This window comes from Salvelinus namaycush, chromosome 14 (assembly GCF_016432855.1).
Source record: "Salvelinus namaycush isolate Seneca chromosome 14, SaNama_1.0, whole genome shotgun sequence".
In the NCBI taxonomy this organism is placed as follows: Eukaryota; Metazoa; Chordata; class Actinopteri; order Salmoniformes; family Salmonidae; genus Salvelinus; species Salvelinus namaycush.
The window spans coordinates 33,181,858-33,207,208 of NC_052320.1; the positions used below are offsets into that span (position 1 = coordinate 33,181,858).

The 25,351-nt window shown below is 43.2% G+C and overlaps 2 protein-coding genes across 2 annotated transcripts in view; both read left to right on the forward strand.

Moving 5' to 3' along the window:
• The window catches only part of espn (espin), a 102,949-nt gene extending 85,213 nt beyond the window's left edge, over nt 1-17,736 (forward strand). Inside the window, exons 11-13 of the mRNA XM_039007454.1 lie at nt 1,636-1,998; nt 14,050-14,129; nt 15,297-17,736. Of these exons, the coding sequence (XP_038863382.1) occupies nt 1,636-1,998; nt 14,050-14,129; nt 15,297-15,444 (591 nt within the window). The 3' untranslated portion in view covers nt 15,445-17,736. The remainder of the gene's footprint in view (nt 1-1,635; nt 1,999-14,049; nt 14,130-15,296) is intronic.
• Nucleotides 17,737-18,797: 1,061 nt separating this feature from the next.
• The window catches only part of arhgef16 (Rho guanine nucleotide exchange factor (GEF) 16), a 36,196-nt gene continuing 29,642 nt past the window's right edge, over nt 18,798-25,351 (forward strand). Inside the window, exons 1-2 of the mRNA XM_039008442.1 lie at nt 18,798-18,926; nt 24,370-24,983. Coding sequence (XP_038864370.1) covers nt 24,465-24,983 — 519 coding nt within the window. The 5' untranslated portion in view covers nt 18,798-18,926; nt 24,370-24,464. The remainder of the gene's footprint in view (nt 18,927-24,369; nt 24,984-25,351) is intronic.

The following is a 25,351-nucleotide window of genomic DNA, read 5'->3' on the forward strand; positions in this document are numbered from 1 at the left end:
CCCAAATTTTGTTACGTTACAGCCTTATTCCAAATGTACGTTTTTTTTAACCTCATCAGTCTACACACAATACCCCATAATGACAAAGCAAAAACAGGTTTTTAGAAATGTTTGGTTATATATATATATATATATATATATTTTTAAACTATCACATTTACATAAGTATTCAGACCCTTTACTCAGTACTTTGTTGAAGCCCCTTTGGCAGCAATTACAGCATCGAGTCTTCTTGGGTATGACGCTACAAGCTTGGCACACCTGTATTTGGGGAGTTTCTCCCATTCTTCTCTGCAGATCCTCTCAAGCTCTGTCAGGTTGGATGAGGAGCATTGCTGCACAGCTATTTTCAGGTCTCTCCAGAGTTATTCGATCAGGTTAAATTCCGGGCTTTGGCTGGGCCACTCAAGGACATTCAGAGACTTGTCCCGAAGCCACTCCTGCGTTGTCTTGGCTGTGTGCTTAGGGTCGTTGTCCTGTTGGAAGGTGAACCTTCAGCCCAGTCTGAGGTCCTGAACACTCTGGAGCAGGTTTTCATCAAGGATCTCTGTACTTTGCTCCGTTCATCTTTCCCTCGATCCTGACTAGTCTCCCATTCCCTGCCGCTGAAAAACATCCCCACGGCATGATGCTGCCACCATGCTTCACCTTAGGGATGGTCCCAGGTTTCCTCCAGATGTGACGCTTGGCATTCAGGCCAAAGAGTTAAATCTTGGTTTCATCAGACCAGAGAATCTTGTTCCTCATGGTCTGGGAATCTTTAGGTGCCTTTTGGCAAACTCCAAGTGGGCTGTCATGTGCCTTTACTGAGGAGTGGCTTCCGTCTGACTACTCTAACATAAAGGCCTGATTGGTGAAGTGCTGCAGAGATGGTTGTCCTTCTGGAAGATTCTCCCATCTCCCATTAGTGCTCTGTCAGAGTGACCATCGGGTTCTTGGTCACCTCCCTGACCAAGGCCCTTCTCCCCCAATTGCTCAGTTTGGTCGGGCGGCCAGCTCTAGGAAGAGTTTTGGTGGTTCCAAACTTCTTCCATTTAAGAATGATGGAGGCCAATGTGTTTTTCAATGCTGCAGAAATTTTTTGGTACCCTTTGCCAGATCTGTGCTTCGACAGAATCCTGTCTCTGAGCTCTACGGACAATTCCTTCAACCTCATGGCTTGGTTTTTGCTCTGACATGCACTGTCAGCTGTGGGACCTTATATAGACAGGTGTGTCCCTTTCCAAATCATGTCCAATCAATTGAATTTACCACAGGTGGACTCCAATCAAGTTGTAGAAACATCTCAAGGATGATCAATGGAAACAGGATGCACCTGAGCTCAATTTCGAGTCTCACAGCAAAAGGTCTGATTACTTATGTAAATAAGGTATTTGTTAAATGTATTTTTATTTGCAAAAAGTATTGTGTGTAGATTGCTGAGGAAAATGTTTTATTTAATCCATTTTAGAATTAGGCTGTAACCTAACAAAATGTGGAAAACGTCAAGGGGTCTGAATACGTTCCAAAGGCGCTGTACATAGGGGAGTTTCAATGTTGTAGATTCTATGAAGTGTATGTATATTGTAACTGAGCCCATGTAGTTTAAGCCATGGACAAATTCCAGTTTGACTTTATACTCCTTCCATCCTCCAGGGAGAGAGCCCTACGTCCCCGCCTCCGACCCGCACGGTCAGCCCGCCATCAGCCAAGCCCATGTCCCCTCCCCCTGCTGCCAGCGCCACTTCGCCACCCACCACCCCCAGCCCGGTTGGCACCGGCACGCCCCGGACCCTCTCCACCTCTCAGAGCAGCGAGCAGCTCCTCAATGGGAATGGCAGCGGAGCAGCGTCGGCATCTAGCCTGATGGGCCAGACCCGGAAGGGTAGCCTGGCGGACGTGGAGGCCCTAGTGCCCACACACGATGAGCAGGGCCGGGCCATCCCCGAGTGGAAGAGGCAGGTGATGGTGCGCAAGCTCCAGGTCAAGATGCAGGAGGAGGAAGAACACAAACGCAAGGTAGGCTTAAATGGAGGGGGTGTGAGAGAAAGATAGAAGTCCAAGTGTGATGAGAAAGATTCGCAGTTTCAGCTCTCCTTTTTGTGCTGCTATCACAGAACTGGTGCTCGGGGGAATACCACGGTCAGACGTGGTTAAAAGGGATTGAAAGCACAAGGAGGATGGCTGAAATGTGGGTTGGTGTGCGATTTTGGTGGGTTGGTTTTGTTTGAACGCATGCTCAAGCCTTTGCTGTGTCTTTTGAAAGAGCTTGATATGGCCATCACTGCATGTCAGAATATAGTATATGAATTATATTCCTTAAAGGGAGCTAAATTTGGTTTGAGTAAGAACATTATAGTTGTAGTGCTTCTGATGTTTTATCGGTGTTGCAGTATCTGATGGTTGAGTTTATAATCTGAATTGATTGTTAATTTTATAATATGTTTAGAAGTAGGCAGGTTGTAGTCAGATGGTTTGAGGACTTCTACACGAGCAGTCTACTTTCAGTCATTACTTTTAAGTTTTAATATACAGTGCCTTCGGAAAGTATTCAAACTCCTTGACATTTTTCATATTTTGTTACCTTAAAGCCATTCTAATTTTTTATTTATTTTTTATTTCCTCTCATCAATCTACACACAATACCCCATAATGACAAAGCAAAAACTGTTTTAAAAAAAAAAATGTTTGCAAATGTGTTACAAATAAAAAACGGAACTATTACATATACATAATTATTCAGACCCTTTACTCAGTACTTTGTTGAAGCGATTACAGCCTCGAGTCTTCTTGGGTATGACGCTACAAGCTTGACACACCTGTATTTGGGGATTTTCTCCCATTCTTCTCTGCAGATCCTCTCAAGCTCTGTCAGGTTGGATGCGGAGCGTTGCTGCACAGCTATTTTCAGGTCTCTCCAGAGCTGTTCGATTGGGTTCAAGTCTGGGTTCTGGCTGGGCCACTCAAGGACATTCAGAGAGTTGTCCCCAAGCCACTTCTGCGTTGTTTTGGCTGTGTGCTTAGGGTCATTGTCCTGTTGGAAGGTGAACCTTTGCCCCAGTCTGAGGTCCTGAGCGCTCTGGAGCAGGTTTTCATCAAGGATATCGCTGTACATTGCTCCGTTCATCTTTTCCTCGATCCTGACTAGTATCCCAGTCCCTTCCGCTGAAAAACATCCCCACAGCATGATGCTGCCACCACCATGCTTCCCTGTAGGGATGTTGCCAGGTTTTTTCCAGACGTGACGCTTGTCATTCAGGCCAAATAGTTAAATCTTGGTTTCATCAGACCAATCTTGTCTCTCAATGTCGGTGAGTCTTTAGGTGCCTTTTGGCAAACTCCAAGCGGGCTGTCATGTGCCTTTACTGAGGAGTGGCTTCCGTCTGGCCACTCTACCATAAAGACCTGATTGGTGGAGTGCTGCAGAGATGGTTGTCCTTCTGCAAGGTTCTCCCATCTCATCAGAGGAACTCTAGAGCTCTGTCAGAGTGACCATCGGGTTCTTGGTCACCTCACTGACCAAGGCCCTTCTCCACCAATTGCTCAGTTTGGCCGGGCGGCCAGCTCTAGGAAAAGTCTTGGTGATTCTAAACTTCTTCCATTTAAGAATTATGGAGGCCACTGTGTTCTTGGGGACCTTCAATGCTGCAGACATTTTTTGGTACCCTTCGCCAGATCTGTGCTGCGACACAATCCTGTCTCTGAGCTCTATGGACAATTCCTTCGACCTCATGGCTTGGTTTTTGCTCTGACATGCACTGTCAACTGTGGGACCTTATATAGACAGGTGTGTGCCTTTCCACATCATGTCCAATCAATTGAATTTACCACAGGTGGACTCCAGTCAAGTTGTAGAAACATCTTAAGGATGATCAATGTATACAGGATGCACATGAGCTCAATTTCGAGTCTCATGCTTATGTAAATAAGGTATTTCTGTTTGTTTTTTTAAGTCTAAAAACTTGTTTTCGCTTTGTCAATATGGGGTATTGCTGAGGATTTCTTGTTATTTAATCAATGTTAGAATAAGGCTGTAACTTAAAAAGTCAAGGGGTCTGAATTCTTTCCGAAGGCACTGTTACATGTTTTGTGATTAGATGAACAACAATCCTTTTCAGAGGTTATGTTTTAAGTCTTGTTATGGTTCAATAAGTTAGTATGTGTAGTCGAAGTCTCTGGTCTTCCTAGCTGCTTGGTACTAGTACCTGTGCCCTTAGTATCGGCTACTATTACCTGTGGGAGCTTGAACATAAATGATTCTTCACAATGGCAGCAGTTTTATCATAATACAATTAGAAACATGAATAATTGATTGACATGTTAGAACTGTGCATGTATTCCCCATGGTCGAATGTCCCTAAAGCAGTTTGAGGGATTCTTTGCTCTTGTCCCTCTTTTAGAACTATTGATAATAGGAAATTTGCAACAGACAATACCAGTCAAAAGTTTGGACACACCTACTCATTCTAGTTTATCTTTATTTTGACTATTTTCTACATTGTTGAATAATAGTGAAAACATCACTATGAAATAACACATGGAATCATGTAGTAACCAAAAAAGTGTTAAACAAATCAAAATATATTTAAAAAATGTGAGATTCTTCAAAGTAGCCACCCTTAGTGCGTTTGAGTAGCCACCCTTAATGCGTTTGAGCCAGAAGACAGCCCTATTTGGTAAAAGAGCAAGTCCATATTATGGCAAGAATAGCTCAAATAAGCAAAGAAAAGCAACAGTCCATCAAGACATGAAGGTCAGTCAATCTGGGAAATTTCAAGAACTTTTAAAGTGTCTTCAAGTGCAGTCGCAAAAACCTTCAAGTGCTATGATGAAACTGGCTCTCATGAGGACTGATACAGGAAAGGAAGACACAGAGTTACCTTTGCTGCAGAGGATAAGTTAATTAGAGTTACCAGCCTCAGAAATTGCAGCCCACATAAATGCTTCCCAGAGTTCAAGTAACAGACACATCTCAACATCAACTGTTCAGAGGAGACAGCGTGAATCAGGCCTTCATGGTCGAATTGCTGCAAAGAAACCAGTATTAAAGGACACCAATAAGTAGAAGAGACTTGCTTAGACCAAGAAACACTAGCAATGGACATTAGACCGATTGAAATCTGTCCTTTTGGTCTGAGTCCAAATTTTTTATTTTTTGTTCCAACCGCTGTGTCTTTGTGAGATGCAGAGTAGGTGAACGGATGATCTCTGCATGTGTGGTTCCCACCATGAATGGAGGAGGTGTGATGGTGCTTTGCTGGTGACACTGTCAGTGATTTATTTAGAATTCAAGGCACACTTAACCAGCATGGCTACCACAGCATTCTGCAGTGATACACCATCCCATCTGGTTTGCTTTTAGTGGGACTAGCATTTGTTTTTCAACAGGACAATGACCCAAAACACCTCCATGCTGTGTAAGGGCTATTTGACCAAGAAGGAGAGTGATGGAGTGCTGCATCAGATGACCTGGCCTCCACAATCACCCGAACTCAACCCAATTGAGATGGTTTGGGATGAGTTGGACCGCAGAGTGAAGTCAAGACTGTTGGAAAAGCATTCCTTATGAAGCTGGTTGAGAGAATGCCAAGAGTGTGCAAAGATGTCATCAAGGCAAAGGGTGGCTACTTTGAAGAATCTAAAATATATTTTGATTTGTTGAACACGTTTTTGGTTGCTACATGATTCCATATGTGTTATTTCATAGTCTTGATGTCTTCACTATTATTCTACAATGTAGAAAATAGTCAAAATAAAGAAACACCCTGTAATGAGTAGGTGTGTCCAAACTTTTGAATGGTACTGTAGGTGTTTGTTAATTTATATAATCTATATTTTATTTAAACATATCACTATCAGATTGCTTTGTTTTGACTGGAACATTAAATATGATTTCAGATACTTAAGTCAGTACCTGTTCCATCCAAGATGGTGGGCATTGACTACTGTACTAATATAGTGACAGGTGCCTTCATTATTTTTAAGTCGATGAAGAACCCATACATTGTATGCTGACGTAACCATTTCCGAATGTATAAGTACAATCTAAATGATGCTGAATCTGATTGTTTGTCGCCCCTCCATCAGGCCATGCAGATACTGTATATCCTGCTTTGATATATTGAGTTCATGGGTCACAACAAATGCATGCATTTTTTATTTTACTTGACTTTTGTGCTGAACCCAGGCCCTGCAGAGTGTGGTGAAATGGATACTTACAGGCTACGGTGCCCATTCCAGTTCTAGCCCGTTTAAAAGCCTGACATGCAGTAGGATCTGGCTGATGGCTTCACAGTGTGGCTAGTACATGGAGATGGAGCAGTGCAGCTCTAAGTCGTTACATGCTGATTCAGTGGTGTGATGCAAGGCCTATTCACACTAGCCCCATGTCCATCCATACACTCCACGTTATCTACTTCTTTGAGGATGCTTCTCTGGGTTTCTTTTTTGCTATGGATAAGCCTATTAAAACTCCCTATAAAACTAAGAGGGATTTTTAAAACAACCCGGTTCACACACAATTATAATGAAATACTAACTAGGAGTATAATTCATTTGCCCCAATGATCAAAAAAGAAAGGGAACTTTTTTTATCATGACATAAAACTTGAACATTCTATGTCAAGGTCTGCTTATAAACTGCTTATAACCACTAATTACATATTTTGTTAACCATATACATGCATGAGCCTGATCCTCTCCATCATAATTTATTTATACATATACAAATGATATTGAATGATTTACAAACCGTTATAATAGTATATAATAAACTATTAAATAATGAATTATAAGCCGTTTAAAAGCAGACCTCCAAATAAAGTGAACCCATACACCCAACCATATTCAGCCAGCAGTTGTGCGCAGAGGATTTTTCCACCCTGCTTTCATAAAGGAGTAGCCTGTGCCCTGACTCTCAGCTAATCTAGGAGTTATGAAGCTTGTACTGAGGCAGTGCCATTGCACCACTAAATCCATGTAAATCCTGTGTGACGAGGAAGTATGAACATGCGCCGTGTGTTAACAGTACACCAGGAAGTGCAAGCTGAAGGAACTTCCCCCTTCCCCCCTCTTTTCTGTTGTTCTTTGCTGTCCCTTGAACTCTAATCTAGTTTGCGGCCAGTGGACACTACCAGCCTCAGGAGTGGCACTACTCTCATGTCCACAATGCCATCCTGGGCCCCTTTGGAGAGCTGATGATGGAGGATGACCTCATCCGCATTGAGAAGCAAATCGAGAACCTGCAGGTCATGCACAAGGTGACGGAGGTGGAAAAGGAACTGGAAGAGTTGGAGCGAGAGCTTCAACAACTTCTTCCCGTCTCTGCCGCCCTCAACCAGGAGCACTTCTACATCAACCCCAAGCAAGTTCACGGGCAAGCGGAAGATCTACCAGCTTGGTGCAGCAAAATCTCAACGCTACTCAAGAGCATGGCTATTCTCCTGGCCACCCTGGGAGGCAAGACGATAGACATCTTGGATTTGATATCTCCCGGATATGCTCAGGAGGAAGGGAGTAACAATAGGATGGGCCAGATGACCCCAGCAGGGTCCATTGCCACTGGGGTCATCGGACGATCCCAGTCGTTCTCCACTAGGGAGGAGGTGGAGAAGGAGATCAAGCAGTGTGGCGTCTCTGTGAAGAACCTGAAGGCCAACTATGAGATTCAGAACCAGTTCCAGTTTGCTGACGACAAAACAAACCGGGTATACAAGCGCAAGAGGTCCCTCCCTGTTGTGAGCGAGTCCAGTTATCGCCCCGAACCGATTCAGGAGGATGAGGTCCCGTGTTCCCCTGCAGAGGTCCTCCAGTCCCCTAACAATGGAGACCTTTCTCCAGTCCAGGAATCTCTGCCGCTGGTGGAGGAACCTCTAATCATGCCATCTCATGCTCCTCTTACATACCAGTCTTCTGATGTGATCCCTCAGTCTGATCAGTTCAACCAGGTTCTGTCTACAGACCCTATACTGAACCACGAGCAGCTGACCCGGAGCCTGGAGGTGCAGACGGACATGAGCTACGTCCAAGAGTGCATTGAGATGAGGAAGGAGCGGATCGTCTTCTTGTTCCTGGAACACTGGAGAAAGTACACCCTCTCAGAGTCCTACAGGCCAAAGTACACAGGCAAACGGGGAAGTCTAAGGGTGGGTCTGGACGAATATAACCGGTTCACCGCTGATCTGGAAGGAGACACACCGAGTGAGGATGACAAAACACTCCTATTCATGAAGTCCAGGCAAGTGGTAGGGAACCTGATTGGCCACTGGAGGACCATCATGAGCCAGGTGCCCACTCGCCAGATCCGCCGGCTCAGTCGGGCCCAGATGATCTACTGGCCGGAGCATTTCCTGCCACACGTTAATGGAGCACCGGTCAGCTACGAGACCCTGACCCTAGACCTCTTTATGCTGGGCTACTTCCAACTCCTAGAGATGAGCATGTCTCGCAGCGAGCGGAAGTTCCGCCACCTACTGTGCTACGAGATGTTCGACCGCCTCGGAAGCTACAGCTGGGAGCTGATTCGCCAGTTCCACCGTGAGGTCATGGAGGAGATTGAGCAAGGGAAGCGGGACTGGGCGGACAGCTTTGAAGACATTAAGCAAAAGTACTTTGGTGATTCTGCGGATGGGGGAGGAATGATGACCGCCTCGCTACTTTCAATTGCTCCTGAGGTGTCGGTAGTGCCAGTCCAGGAGCCGTTGCCTGCCCCAGAACCAAACATGTATTTGCCTTCGATTGCTGTACAGGATAGTGTCCAGCTTACTGCTCAGGACTGCATTAACCATGCAGATCAGAGTGCAGTGAAGGACACTGTGGAGGACACTGTTCAGGCAGATGTTAACACTTCTGAGCCGAGTCCAACGAATGGGCCTATTCAGGATGCCGTGAAGCCTGAAAGTGTAGCACAAGAGAGTGTTCCAAAAGACACAGTTCAGACTTCTGTGCAGGATTCAGCACAGAAAACTGGGCAGGATACTGTTCAGGAGGCTTTGCAAGACTCAGTAGACCAGGTTGTGACAACTGAGACCACAGTACAGAGTGTAGGGAAGTGTGTGACGCAGGACATTGCACCTGCTCCACTTCAAGTCACCATAGTCACACCCGTATATGAACCTCTGCACAGAGAAGAGCCCAATGAAGACTCAATCAAACTGATCTACGAACTGAAAGAGTTCAGCAATGAGGAGATCAGCAGATACATTGAGCGCAGCTTTGCCTTCTGGAAGGAAAAGGAAGCTGAACTGTTTGATATCTGACCATCAGAGATAAGCAGAAGATATGTGGAATACTCTTTACACAAAAGTGTTAGGCTAAACATGCTTGGACAAAGCAGGCAACAAAGCCACGAGGGAAAGTGTCAAGGAAACTAACCTCCTATGTGGAACATGCTAGGGAGAGAGCTAATCTGTGTTTTAGCCTTGAGGCCTCAGATAACACAAGGAACTGTGACATGGTTTCAGTAAGGAAAGGAGCATCCACCCTGTGATTGGATGTCCGGCAGTCAAATCACTTTGTCTTGTCAACCACTGATATGCAAAAAACGATCAGATGTAATGATACAGTAGAAGAGGGAGTGCTCTAGATGCGCTACCAGCAATGACTCCCTGAATTCTAATTAGTCTTTGGAACAAATATTTTTTATTAACGTTTCTTATCTGTTATTGGTTTGCTACAGTAGTTCTTTGATTTCCAAAGACAGGCCCTAAAGTTGGAGAATGTAGTGTGTGAGGTGGTTTTTCATCCAAATGTAATATAACATGTTATACTTAAGCAAGTCCATTTGGACATAATGCAACCTACTGTATGTAACATAGTTCGATCAAACAGGAATAATGCAGATTATTTTTTTATGTCATAATGTAGAGAAGAGTTGGGCAAGGTGCCCCCTTGGGAAACTGCACCCGTGGCATGCTCGAGTGTCATTCTAATGATATTTATACTAGTGCATTTTTAGGGTGTATGCTGTTTCGCCTTTATTAGTTATTAGTTAAACTTCTACATGAGATACACTATGCTATCATTAAGCAGACACAAATACAGTAGGTTGGCCTCATTATATAGATTTGACAAATATTCCCTTAGAACTCTACAGTTCCAATTGACTGTCAAGCTCTACTCTTGCATATACAATTATTGATTATGAATAATGGATTCATATTCAAGAATTATGATCACTTTAGCTTCTACAAATTGATAACCAGATCAGGGCCATATATTCCTTGTCCTCAGTTTCACACATAATGCTTGACGCACTAGTTGTTGCATGAGCTCAAAGGCAAGGAAAGTACAGGAGGTCTCCAGTGTTAGGTTTAAGTGTTACTCGATGGCTCACATGCTCTCTTTTTACCCCAGCCTTTGACCTTATCGGGATGTATACATTGCACACCTTTCAGTGAGGAGCATGTTGATGATAGCAGGGTTTGTATTCAATGGAAATGAATTATGCTTTTGTTACGGTATTGTTTTGCATCAACACTTTCACATGCTGAGACACCAGCAAATGATTTGGTCAGCCGATTTAATTTTCATTCTTAAATCCTTCAGATTGCTGAAGATGCATGGGGTAGAGTAAGAATATATACAGTGTATCTTCACACTTATGTAGATATTGCAGTTTATACTTTTTGATGATTTATTATTCAAACTGTTTTGCATTTAGATGTGTGTTTTTTTTTCATTTGTTACATAATTAGTTCCTATCAATAAAGTTTGAGTAAGTAACTTTTTGTTTGATATGTATGCTTTGTTTAGGAGCAGGTCAAAGTCAGATTCACGAGGTGACAAGAAGCTGACCACTTCAGGGTATTATTCAGTGGGGTGCAATATTCCAAACGTTCCAAATAGAAATGTAATGTGCAGAGCGGCTATAATTTTTTTTTTTTTTTTTTACATGACAGAGGACCATGTATTTTCTACACAAAACATATCTATCTGATCGATGTGTAGCACCTACATGTAGCGCCCTCCTTAATTACCCCCAGACATTTACGTTCTTTTTTCATTAACGATCAACGGTCTAATCTTTCTGCCTGAAACATAAAACGTACTTTTCAAGAATCCCCTGTAGAGCCTGTTCATGATTGGTTCTCTACTGCCTTTTCAAAGGTCATGCAAAGCTCCCCGTTCCCAATTAGCCTAGTATAATGTGATCCATGCAATGAGCCTAAATTGAGTAAGAGTATAGTGCGCTTAAAAAACAAATTGTGCTTCCTTTCGCCCTACTAGAGTACTACACCAGTATGCACAACAAGGGAGCCAGTCGATGTGGGTATTTCTACATTTGTCAACCAACATTTATTCCTCTACTGCGACAGACAGCCATGGCAGCAAAGACACATTTTGTCATAGCGTTTTCTCGTCGTCCAGATTAAATTCCGCCCCCCTGGGCTAGTAACCCTCTTACTGTCACCTGCTGTCATGCTAGTGAGAGGTGGCTTATACTGAAGCCACAAGGAGGTTACTCCTTACAGTGGACGACTTCTGATCTACTTTAAGCCAATCAATCCGAGGTGGGAGGCACTCTCGTCTCGTGGTAACCATAGCGATAGGTCTATACATAGATTTGAGTACAGGATGGAGGCAAGATTGTATACTGGAGACATGGTTGAGATTGAGGGTACTGTCTAGATGTCCGGAAACCCAACAGACTATTATCTAAGGCAATTTATAAACGCAAACACCGGCCCCCCAGCCAAATATTGATTATTAATTTTGACAGAATGATTGTCAATTTACACAGAACAAAAATCTAAACGCAACATGAAGTGATGGCAGCGGATTAATGGCATGACAATGGGCCTTAGGATCTCGTCACGGTATCTCTGTGCATTCAAATTGCCATCGATAAAATGCAATTGTGTTCGTTGTCCGTAGCTTATGCCTGCCCGTACCATAACCCCACCATGGGGCACTCTGTTCACAACGTTGACATCCACAAATTTATCACCCACGCGACGCCGTACATGCTGTCTGCCATCTGCCCGGTAGAGTTGAAACCGGGATTCATCCATGAAGAGCACACTTCTCCAGCATGCCAGTGGCTATCGAAGGTAAGCACTGGCCCACTGAAGTCTGTTTACGACGCCGAACTGCAGTCAGGCCAAGACCCTGGTGAGGAAGACGAGCACGCAGATGAGACTGAGACTGTTTCTGATAGTTTGTGCAGAAATTCTTTGGTTGTGCAAACTCAGTTTCATCAGCTGTCCGGGTGGCTGGTCTCAGACGATCCCGCAGGTGAATAATCCGGATGTGGAGGTCCTGGGCTGGCATGGTTACACGTTGTCTGCGGTTGTGAGGCCGGTTGGACGTACTGCCAAATTCTATAAAACAACAATGGAGTTTATAGTAGAGAAATGAACATTCAATTGTCTGGCAACAGCTCTGGTGGACATTTCTATAGTCAGCATGCCAATTACACACTCCCTCAAAACTTGAGACATCTGTGGCATTGTGTTGTGTGACAAAACTGCACATTTTATAGTGTTATTTTATTGTCCCCAGCACAAGGTGCACATGTGTAATGAGAATGTTGTTTAATCAGCTTCATGATATGCCACACCTGTCAGGTGGATGTATTATCTTGGCAAAGGAGAAATCCTCACTAACAGGGATGTAAACAAAATTGGAGAGAAATAAGCTATTTGTGCGTATGGAACGTTTCTGGGATCTTTTATTTCAGCTCATGAAACAGGGGACCAACACTTTACATGTTGAGTTTATATTGTGCCTGTTGTTTTTCCCCGCTAACGTTACGAGTAACTTCATCCATTTGCCAACTGTTGCATTTATTATAATTCTTTTTAAAACAGTTTAACAATTTTGATGACCGTTGCAAGTTAAATATGACAATATATTTTTTTACGTAATTAGAGGAATTTCCTTGCATCCCCTAAACGGCAATAGTTACCCCTCCAGGTATGCATGTTTGAATGGATGCAAGCCGATATTGCGCGCTGAACGCCTATTCTGATGTGATGCAATTAGTATCCAACCATGTCAATCTAGAATGGATGCTCTCCTGTTGTATTGGTAACATTAAACTGGCTTTGTCTCACTTTCCTTGCATGTCTATCAAATGACCCCCCCCCCCACACACAAATTTTATAATTCCCTGGGGAATCATTAAACATGCAATGTGTACAGATAAGCTTACCAGGATACTGTTGGCTAGGGCCAGTGAAATGCTATGTGGGGGTGTGGTGTAATAGATCTGTAGCTATGTGAATATTAGAAATCCAAGATGGCTCCTCTCAGCCCCGCCTCCAATTACGACCTGAAAGAGGGGAGTCGGTCAAGTTTCAGGTAGTGTGTGCACACGCCTCTGTGCGTGGACGGTCCACAACCTGTCTGCAATGAACTGGGTTTAAGTCGATTAAAAATGTGTCTCTCTATGCCGCAGTCTGGCTGATAGGGTCTTTATACTGGGTTCAAATACTATTTGAAAATGCTTTATCCTGTCTGGAGTGCCAGATGGGCGGGGTTTTGCAACTACTCTATTGGTTACCTTGCACCAAGCAAGCTCAATCAAGCCCAGATAATACATTTGAAATGATTTCAAATAGTATTCGAAGCCTGGTCTGCTCTATACAATATTCATCTCCAGCACCACCTCAACATCAATGTATGTGAACATGACACGTTTCTATGTTTTGTAGTAAAAAAGATAGGGGAAGATAAGTGTTTCCAATGACATCATCAACCAATTAATTAGTAGGCAATGCCTATTCATAATTGGTTAAAATCCCATGTTGCATACCGACATCATTGGAAATACTTATCTTCATGTATCTTGTTTTACTACAATACATAGAAATGTGCCATTTTCACATATGTTGATGTTGGGGTGGTGTTGGAGATTAAGTTGATGCTTAATCTAATTTATGCTTAATCCCATCAGGTGTGTCACCTTTGTGAGCTACATCATAGAAACAAGAAAGGATGGGAAAGTCTCAGTTCCTGGGAGGCTAAAGGGATGACTGTAGTAGTGGAGTTGGAGACGGGCAGGGACAGTGTTACCAGTGGGGCCCCATTATGACAGATGTTGGCTCCTGTGTGTTTGGTCCTCTGCAGGTGGACGAGGAGGCGGCGCGCCTGGCATCCATGCCAGCGTGGCGGAGGGACATCATGAAGAAAAAGCTTGATGAAGAGAAGTGAGTGAGAGACGGCGCTACCCGTCCCATTCCTCCAATCAGGAGCCCTAGGGGTCTCCACTGTCACTCTGCTCTCTGATTTGTCCTCACTTCTGTCAATTTCTCTGGTTGTTTATGTCTGTCTGGTTAATGCTTTATTTCTTTTTTCTGTCTTTTCCCCACCTCAAGTTCAGTTGGGTGGGTTGATTCTAAAATTTGCAAGTCATGTAGATCCTGAAATGTTTAGAGTATATAGTTAGCTACCTACTGTAACCGCTATGCATTCTTTCCTGTAGTCATTAAGTAATGTAACATTTTGAATGCCATGGATTAATACTGTAATTACTTAAATTCCCCATTGTGCTTATCTTCTCCGGGTCGGGCAGGGAGCAAAAAAGGTAAGAAATAAACATTTGTTATTATCATTGGTGCCATATGGCATTTTTGGTTTCACATCATTGCTGATTGTTGATCAGAGTTAGTTCACTAACTCATCAATCCTGCTTCATGAAATACCATACATGCATTAAAGATATAGATAAAACATCCATGAGGCATAAGTCTATTTACCTGGTACGTATTTATAAATTACACCGTAACGTTGGTTTACCAGGTAGTTACCAGAAGTACCAAAAGTATCCATTGTTACCAGACCTGTGTCAAATACTTGAGCTGTGCTTGATTTGGTACAATGGAATAGTCCCAAACTCCCAGCTAATTCAAGAACACCTCAAATACTTCAATGTAACTTTTTGTTTTTGACCTAGGTCTGATTGTGATCTGGCCTGAAATTCAGAACCTGTTTTGTGCTTACATGCTACTCCTTGTACTCTGTGTCATTCCAAACATGGCACGGAGTGTATTGATAGCTTAACAGACTGCTAATTGTGACCTTGTTATTCATACAACAGGGCCAAACCGAGCGAGCTGTACTGGGCTGGCCTGGTTACACATCTACCATAGTTTCTGGAACTGAGCTGGGAAGGACAATGTAAAAATAAAATATCAGAGCAATCACAGTACGGTTCGGTTTGGTTCTATAGTGTGACTCAGGCAATTGTTTCTTAATACCAGCTGAAACAGAACTGTGAAAGGAAGTGTTACCGGTGACAGTCACTTGTTATGGTACACAAGCATTGAATCATACTGACACCTTGTATTCTCCTTCCCTCTCATTGGTGCACTCAGAAAAGAGGAGGAGCGAGCAAAGAAGGAGAAGGAGAGCGAGGAGAAGACGGAGCAGGAGCGACTACGGACCCTGGGTTACGACGAGAGCAAACTGGCGCCATGGCAACGGCAGATCATCCTAAAGAAAGGAGACATAGCGAAACCGTAGACAGCCCTTCTCCATGGCACCCCCAGGTCCTTGCCCACATCAACCTCCCTGTCCAACCCTCTGCACCTTCATTGTCAACCCCCCCAACCCAACTACCATGAAGACCCTAAGTCTTGAATCATATACACTAGCTTACTTTACGTCAAGTTGTTTAACATGACACTTTGTAGAAAGTTCCCACACCGTACACTATCACAACCTTGCTCAATGTTGGTCTCTCTTGTGGGGCATTGTGGGAAAAGTAGTTTTTTACTGTGGTGATTACATCTGTCATGGCTATATGTCCAGCCATTTTTCCCAAATGTCATCTGTTTTCCCTGCATCTGCCACACCCACTACTTACATTGATAACTGAGCTCTTAAACTAAACTGTTGTAGGCTACTGTATGTTTGCTTTTAGGATGGAAAGTGTCATGGTCAACGTAATAAGCAACAGCTTGTTGAACCTAACCTCCAGTAAAGTGTAATTCAGAGTGCAATGACGCAGTGATATGATAGTCCGGCATCCCATTGTGACATAGCTACGAGGCTCTGAGGCCACCGTCCGCGGGGGACGCACAGCCCGAATGCGCACCTCCCCCATAATTCCCAACCAACGCGGCTCGTCGTACACGTCCTCTATTCATTTGAATGTGTTGATAGTTGGAGAGATTGCTTGAGCTGTGCTGAGAATTTGAAAAGGAGGAAAGCCAACGGTCCAATATTCTAGAACACTGCTGTGCGTACACATACACGTTTTGGACTCCGATAGATGCTTAAGACTTAAATATTTGTTTTCCTATGACAGCAGGCATTTCTATACTGCATATATCCTAATCTGCATTTAATGCACAAAGACATGGAATCAGGCCATTCTACGTAATGATGCTATTTCTCACCGAGCCCATCTGAACTGCAGAGATATTATTGAAACAGATGGGAAATTGATAGAGGTCCCTCCTTTACATTTTTCAGTGGACATGAATATCATATGGTTTTTAACTGCAACCAGAAACATTTTTAAAATGGGTTTAATTTTGCTAGTTCTGGAAAGCGTAATTTAAGTAACGTATCATCTTAAATTAATAATTAATAAATTGAGCATATAACCCTTTTTTATTTTTCAATGAATGTCATTAAATGTTAAGTTATTGTGATCATGGTGAATTGTTTGTGTCTTGCATATTGTGTCTTATGGATGTCATAATTTTCTGTGTTGTCAAAACAAAAGCACGTCTCTTGTTATCCAAGAGAATTGAACACCCCAGACCACATTTCACAACCATGCCAAGAAATATCCATGCAACTTTGAAAAAATACTATTTAGCAAATCTCTGAGTTCAATAAGCAAACATGTTTTTTTGAAGTGATCTGGAAAATATTAGGGACACAATCGTAACAGAAGTCTAACCAGCAAACTGAATGTTGCAAAAGTCCTCAAAAAACATCAGTGACTCCTGTCCTGTGACCTATATCTGGTTTGTCCCAGTAAACCTTGGAAGTTAATATTTTATGAGCAGATCCCTTTACTAGAGGAGAATGTTCTCTCTTTCTTTCTTTCTCTCCCCCACTCTCTCTCCTCTGTGTGTGTGTCTGAGAAACACAAGTCCTCATGGATGCCCTTTTTCTTTGTGTGTTCTCCGGCTAAAATTAAACACTCCTTCAATTATGCTGCTCTGTGTATAATACCATTATGTGGATCACAGGAAAATGTTGGCTTTCTATTCTTTCTCATTGTTTTCCTATTCGCCTACATTATTATTTTCAATCCACCTACAGGTTTTAATTTAGGCAAATTGTGGTTCTTTTGCCAGGGGACCAAACTAAAGGTAACTCGGGCATCATCTTTCTCAGAAATGACCATAGACACATTGTAGGTTTTATAGGTTGGTAGACTGTGCACTGTAGTTGTTGTGGCTAGAGTTGTTGGACCAGAGAAATGTGCCAGATGTGTCTTTCTGAATGTGTATATAACAAATATATGGGAACCCCTCAATGTCAGAAAATGTGCTGTAGGTTTACTTTGTATATTTTGGGTGTATCAAACATATACATTACATACATAATATATTAGGAAGTGCATGGTCCTTTGTTGAGAAATCATTTGGAAATATTCAATTCATTGGATGCCATATTGATGTTGAAATTCAAAACTATGTAAACGTCATTGCCATTAGAAGATTTTCTATACATAAATACTGTATATAGTAACCCTCAATACTTGTTGTTTCATTGTTCCAAAATTGCATGATATTACAGTTCTCAGCCTTGCTTACATAGATTATTGCTTCATTAATGTAAAACTATATTTTCAGACTGTCAAATGGAATTAAATAAATAAATTACAATTTACTGCAATCTTTTATCTTTTTCAGTTGATTCTCTACCACTGCCTTGCACATGTAATATAGCTGTAAACACACTAGATGGCACCCCAGTCATATAGCAAACTCTTCACCAGAACAGGGGAGACCTTTATCCTGGAGTTGGCCCCTAGAGCGGGAGGACCATAGGGGTTATATAAGGATCTGTAGGCCTACTAGTCCGTAAAAACGTACATCTGTGCGATTTTCAGTCGTTCATTCGCCATTTCAACTAATGAAAATATCAATTTACGTTATAAGAATGTGATTTACAGTATTATAATACTTCCCCATCATAATACCAAAAATGAGAATCTACTCCATTGTTTTGGTTGCCATAAGAGATTTGTAAACACATTATGGACAGCTTCAAAACAGGTGGTAAATAATGTTGTCATGCAATATCACTTTTAGCAGAGACTGCTATTTCAAGTGGAATTTGAGTTTGAAAATGTAATGAAATGCACCTTGTAGCTAAACCCTATTGCTCCTTTGTTTATGTAGGTTTATTGGTGGGTCATATTTTATGGGTTGACTAAACAAGCAAATTTGTAGCTTCAAATTATGTTGTAATTGTTTTTCTCTCAATTTAATCCACTGACAAATGAAATTCAATTTCAAAGGGATAATCTATCAATTAAGTTACATCGCAATAGCTTCATATTTAACCAATGCTTCTCTGGAAAATATTCTGACATTGTCAAAATCTCGCTGTTTTGACAGCAGATTTCAGGTCCCGTTCACCTCCTCAGACGTTGCAAGCGTCAACCAACGTTTGCGTGTTACGTTATAGACTGTGTCATCCACTGACAGACTGCTATAACATATATGGTTAGCTGATACTTAAAATACCTATCCAGGCATTGTAAGATCTGGTATGCTTCAGCAACGCCTGGGCAGAGGAACGCGCCCTCACACACCTGTAGTGACGTAGCATGCACAGATTGATGGGCTCTGTTATATATGTAAACTGAGGAGGAAGAGAAGGAAAAGTAGTCTACACGAAAGGGAGTCAATTTAGCCTACTTTTTTCTTTTTTTTTTTAATTCCGCGACTGTTCTGCTGGACACTTTCTGAACACATGCAAGATATATAACACGTAGTTGTTTGGAAGATGACAATTTTTTTCGAGTTGAACAGGTACAGTAGTACTACATTTATAAGTAGTTTTTAATTACGTTTAGTTTAGAGCTATAGTGGTCGTGGACCGTGTGAGTGCGACGCTCACATTCCTTTCTAATCAACTTATACACGGTGAAGTTTTCAAGAGGTGCACCCACCGTGCGTATGCCATTGTTTTATTGAAATTATGAACATAAAACACGAATATGTGATAAATGGGGTTGTTACAAATACTGCATCGATACACTTATTCGTATTTTTGTCCCTACAACGTTGTCTTTGCAAATTATAGGCCAGTTACCAAATTGAGATCCCATAGCCTACATAAACTACGCGTATTTACCATACTTGCGTTCTAACTTTTTTTTAAAAGTGTACAGTCATTATGATTTATAAACCTACAGTTACACAATCTACCTGTGTGATAGACACGGGTTCGGGTGATGTTTGGCTGCAGTGCAAGTCGTTTTTTCCCTCAAGGCTATATACATGCGTCTGTAAAGTAGCCCACTCGGTTTATTACAAACTGTTATAAATGCAGTTCAGTCAGTTCACAGATTTGTGTTGGGGGTATGTAGAGGGTAGGTGTGAGGGGCGAGTCATGGGTTGATTGCCATGTTATTCCGTTGGGAACGGGCACAGTTGAAGTTGCAATATGTAACTTTTTGGGCGACACGACCAAATTCACATAGAATTGTGAGTTATAGATCTACCATTCTACTTGAAAGCAAGTCTAAGAAGCGGTAGATCTGTTCTGTCCTATTTCTATGCTTACCATTCTTACGTTTTGTTTTTGCATCTTTTTTACTTTCGGTTTCAAACAGCTGAAAATATAATTCACAGCGGTTTAGATGGTACAATAATTCCCTACACTCGTTTATTTTGTCACAAACTGAAATTAGGCGAACTATTGGAGTTTTAGCAACCAGGAAATGGCAGAGCGATAGAACAATAACACAGACATTTCACCTGATGTATAAATGTGAAGCATCCGCTTGGCGTTTCCACTCACTACCACATATGGTAGTGAGAGAACCCCAGTCGCCGGTAGTGGGAGAAGATGGAAGAAGATTCATTTTGGCCGACATTCTGCGAACAATGAAACATTTGATCTCCGTACAGTTTTTTGATCCCAAAACTAAAATATGCTTTGAACAGAGTGGACTACTTTTTGTAGACTTTACCCGTTGTCAAAGTTTTACAAAATCGCTACAAAATCGCAATGTTTAGAAGGAATGCAAAGGCGAATGGAGTTATTGCACACGTGCACTTAACACAGTAGGCGTTCCCTAACGGAAATATGCAGATGCATGCTAGGACGGGCCAATAGGATCTCAAATTCAATATATTTCTTGATCAAATAACAAACTCGTTTTGCGCAGTATTAATTTACCATCCTTACAAACCACTTAATGTAAATTACTGTATTGTACATAGACTTGTCATCTAGGTTTGTACCTGTAGACTTTCCATCGCCATGAAGAAAAACAATGCACAATACAGTAATTGAGAACATTGAAACATCAAGTGGTATGTGATGGATGATGTAGCTCAGTTGGTAGAGCATGGTGCTTGCAATGCTAGGGTTGTGGGTTCGATTCCCATGGGGGACCAGTATGAAAATGTATGCACTCACTACTGTAAGTTGCTTAGGATAAGAGTGTCTACTAACATGGAAAAGGAATGAATAGACCATTACAGTTTTCACAGAAATAAGTTGGATTTGCAAAGTGTCAAGAAACTGGAAATCATATAGTATTTTTATATTCCACAAGTATTGTCAGATTAACTGTTTTGTACAGATAATTATCAGACTCAAGTTACAAATGCTGGAAAACACTCAAATACATTTAGTATTAAAAAAAAAAAAGAAGCACAACAGTACTGCACTGGGCCTTTTACTAGTTCTGTATTAGTGGACCGATATAGACGTCTTCAATGCAGGCAATTTTCGGCATCCCCTCCCCCCAAATCACTGCACCCCCATTCCCAAACTGCTTCCCGTGGCTATGTTGCCATCATTGGTCGTTCCAAAAAAACGGGTGTTGTAGAAAACTAATTAAACTATATCCAATCAAAGTATCAAGCCAATGACACATTTTCCAAACGCTGCTGTACCCACGTGTGTTCTGGCTCTGACCCAACCTATTGGTTTCTGGGCCCAATCAGAACGGTCAGAATGTGTTTGTTCTAGAAATCGTTGGGGTGGTACTCAGATGGTTAGTGCTATCTGGGATCCTTGGAACATGCCTACCCTACCCAAACTTTAACCCTTACCTAACCCCAACGTTAACCCTTACGTAACCGTTTTACGCTGAACAAAAATGTATATATTTTCTATACCTTCAAAAGCTTATTTCTCTTACATTTTGTGCACAAATTTGTTTACATCTCTGTTAGTGAGCATTAATCCTTTCCCAAGATAATCCATCCACCTGATAGGTGTGGCATATCAAGAAGCTGATTAAACAGCATGATCATTACACAGGTGCAGCTTGTGCTGGGGACAATAAAAGGCCAATAAAATGTGCAGTTTTGTCAACACAATGCCACAGATGCCTCAAGTCCAACCGCAAACCACATGTAACTACACCAGCCCAGGACCTTAACATCCGGCTTCTTCACCTGCGGGATCATCTGAGGGTTTGCACAACTGAGCATTTTATGCACAAACTGCTCAAACTGTCTAAGGGAAGCTCATCTGCGTGCTTGTCGTCCTCATCAGTCTTGACCTGACTGCAGTTCGGTGTCGTAACTGACTTCAGTGGTCAAATCTCACCATCGATTGCCACTGGCACACTGGAGAAGTGTGTTCTTCGTGGATGAACCCCGGTTTCAACTGTACCGGGCAGATGGCAGACAGCATGTATGGGCGAGCGGTTTGCTGATGTCAACAGAATGCCCCATGGTAGAGGTATGGGCAGGCATAATCTACAGAAAATGAACACAATTGCATTTAATATATGGCAATTTGAAAGCACAGAGATACCGCTACGAGATCCTGAGGCCCATTTTCGTGCCATTCATCCGCCGCCATCACCTCATGTTTCAGCATAATGAACATGAAAATGTCCCAGTTCCTCCATGGCCTGCATACTCACCAGACATGTTACCCATTTGAGCATGTTTGTGATGCTCTGGATCGATGTGTACGATAACGTGTTCCAGTTCCCGCCAATATCCAGCAACTTCACACAGCCATTGAAGAGTGGGACAACATTCCACAGGCCACAATCAACAGCCTGATCAACTCTATGTGAAGGAAATGTTTCGTGCTGCATGAGTAAAATGGTCACACCAGATACAGACTTAATTTCTGATCCACGGCCCTACCCTAAGGTACAGTGCATTCGGAAGTATTCAGACCCCTTCCCTTTTTCCACATTTTGTTAATGTAACCGATGTAAAATGGCTAGTTAGTTAGCGGTGGTGCGCGCTAATAGCGTTTCAATCGGTGACGTCACTCGCTTTGAGACATTGAAGTAGTGGTTCCCCTTGCTCTGCAAGGGCCGCGGCTTTTGTGGAGCGATGGGTAACGATGCTTCGTGGGTGTCAGTTGATGATGTGTGCAGAGGGTCCCTGTGTCGGGGCGAGGGGACGGACGTAAAGTTATACTGTTACATTAAGTTATAGCCTTAGTCTGAAATTGATTAAATTATTATTTCCCCCTTCAATACACCATAATGACAAAGCGAAAACAGGTTTTTGATTTTTTTGCACATTTATTAAACAAACAGATACCGTATTTACGTAACTATTAAGATCCTTTGCTATGAGACTCGAAATTGAGCTCAGATGCATCCTGTTTCCGTTGATCATCTTTGAGATGTTTCCACAACTTGATTGGAGTCCACCTGTGGTAAATTCAATTGATTGGACAGGATTTTGAAAGGCACACACCTGTCTATATAAGATCCCACAGTTGACAGTGCATGTCAGAGCAAAAACCAAGCCATGAGGTCGAAGGAATTGTCCGCAGAGCTCGGAGACAGGATTGTGCCAAGGCCCAGATCTGGGCAAGGTACCAAAACATTTCTGCAGCATTGAAGGTCCCTAAGAACAGTGGCCTCCATCATTCTTAAATGGAAGACGTTTGGAACCACCAAGACTCTTCCTAGTGCTGAGCAATCGGGATAAAGGCCTTGGTCAGGGAGGTGACCAAGAACCTGATGGTCACTATGACAGAGTTCCTCTGTGGAGATGGGAGAACCTTCCAGAAGGACAACCATCTCTGCAGCACTCTACCAATCAGGCTTTTATGGTAGAGTGGCCAGACGGAAGCAACTCCTCAGTAAAAGGTACATGACAGCCTGCTTGGAGTTTGCCAAAAGGCACCTAAATATCTTTGACCATGAGAAACACGATTCTCTGGTCTGATAAAACCAAGATTTAAGTCTTTGGCCTGAATGCCAAGTGTCACTCCTGGAGGAAACCTGGCACCATTCTTACGGTGAAGCATGGTGGTGGCAGCATCATGCTGTGGGGATTTTTTTCAGTAGCAGGGACTAGGAGGCTAGTCAGGATTGAGGGCAAGATGAACAGAGCAAAAGTACAGAGATCCTTGATGAAACTTGCTCAGGACCTCAGACTGGGGTGAAGGTTCACCTTCCCGACAGGAAAATGACCCTAAGCACACAGCCAAGACAGCACGGGAGTGGCTTCGAGACAAGTTTCTGAATGTCATTGAGTGGCCCAGCCAGAGCCCACACTTGAACCCGATCGAACATCTCTGGAGAGACCTGAAAATGGCTATGCAGCGACGCTCCCCATCTAACCTGACCGAGCTTGAGAGTATCTGCAAAAAAGAATACCCAAGAAGACTCGAGGCTGTAATTGCTGCCGAAGGTGCTTCTACAAAGTACTGAGTAAAGGGTCTGAATTTGCAAACATTTCTAAACCTGTTTCTGCTTTGTCATTATGGGGTATTGTGTGTAGATTGAGGGGAATTAAAAATATTTCTTTTAGAATAAGGCTAATGTAACAATGTGGAAGAAGTTACGGTCTGAATACTTTCCGAATGCACTGTACAAACTGTAACTCAGTAAAGTCTTTGCAATTTGTTGCATATTGCGTTTTTATATTTTTGTTCAGTGTACACTTTTAAGCTTTCAATGTGGTAGGGACGTCCCAAGGATCTTGTATAGCAAGGACCCTACTCAGATCCAGACTCATTGCGGAGAAGGAACTAATGTCCGTGGTAGTGGCGTAGCGTTTGGCCGGTGCAAAGAGTTTGGGTAGCCAGGGAACATCGGTTGGCTAGTTGTCTGGCATTTGAGCGGGAAATTCAAAGCAGGACATTCACATTCAAAGCAGTATCTATTTCCACCCATATTTTCCACATTCCACTGAGTTTAATCTTTGAAACATAGTGAAACAAATGTTTATTTTTATAGTTGCATTCAATTGCAAAACTTAAATCCCCTACCTGGCTCCAGTTGACATCCTGTATTTGTCCCAACAGTCTCTATGCTGCTATGGTAGCCTTTTGCTGATGCTGCAGAGATAAACAAGCTCTCAGGCAGGTAGACGTTGAACCACCGGGACCACGGACCAGGAATGTCCAACAGACAATCAGACGGCTCCATGGGCGACCAGACCTCCCTCCTGCTGGAGCAACGCTTCTCTTCCGACCTGCAGCTGGACTGTGACTCGCTGGACAACCACCATGGCCAACCGCAGGGCTCGCCCACGTCCCAGGCCGAGCCCTCATTGGCCGAAGGCTCTACGGTGCGGAAGCCGGTGGTCCTGAGCACTCAGAGTGCGGCGGCGCGGAAGCTGGGCACCCAACAGCTAATCCCCAAGAGTCTGGCGGTGACCAGTCGGCCCAGTAAGCCCCGCCACCACACCACCGTGGTCACCTTCCCCTTGGGTCTGGAGGCCGACTCCACCACCTCCTCCTCCAGGAGCCGTCACTCTGCCATGGAGCCTGATGCGTCCTGGGAGGACTACGACAGTGACGGGAATGGCTTCTCATCGAGGAGGAACCGCAGGAACCAGTCGTACCGGGTGGCGGTGACCAGCCCTGACATGGAAGCCATTGCTGTGAACAACGGGGGTGCGAACACGCTCATGCCTGTGAAGGAGGACAGCAGAGCCTCCAGCCCAGGGCCGGCACACCTTCCCGGACGCAAGGCAAGTGTGAGCGTATCGCTGGCTGAATTTCACCTCTAGCCCCCTGCTATCCCCTAGCGGTAGGCAACCCTGGTCCTGGAGCTCCACAGGCACTTTGTGTTTATGATTGAACATGTTTGCTTTAGACCTGGGAGACCAGGTCTGTTGGCTAATTTCAATCACTGAAACTGTGGTAGGAAACTTCTGTGGTTCTGGAAGGGATAGTTCTATTGGACACCTCACTCCTCAGTGTGTCTATTCAGCAACCTAGCTGTCTTGAGTCATCAGTGCCATAGTGCTGGTGATAAGTCCCTAAGTTAGAAGCCATCTTT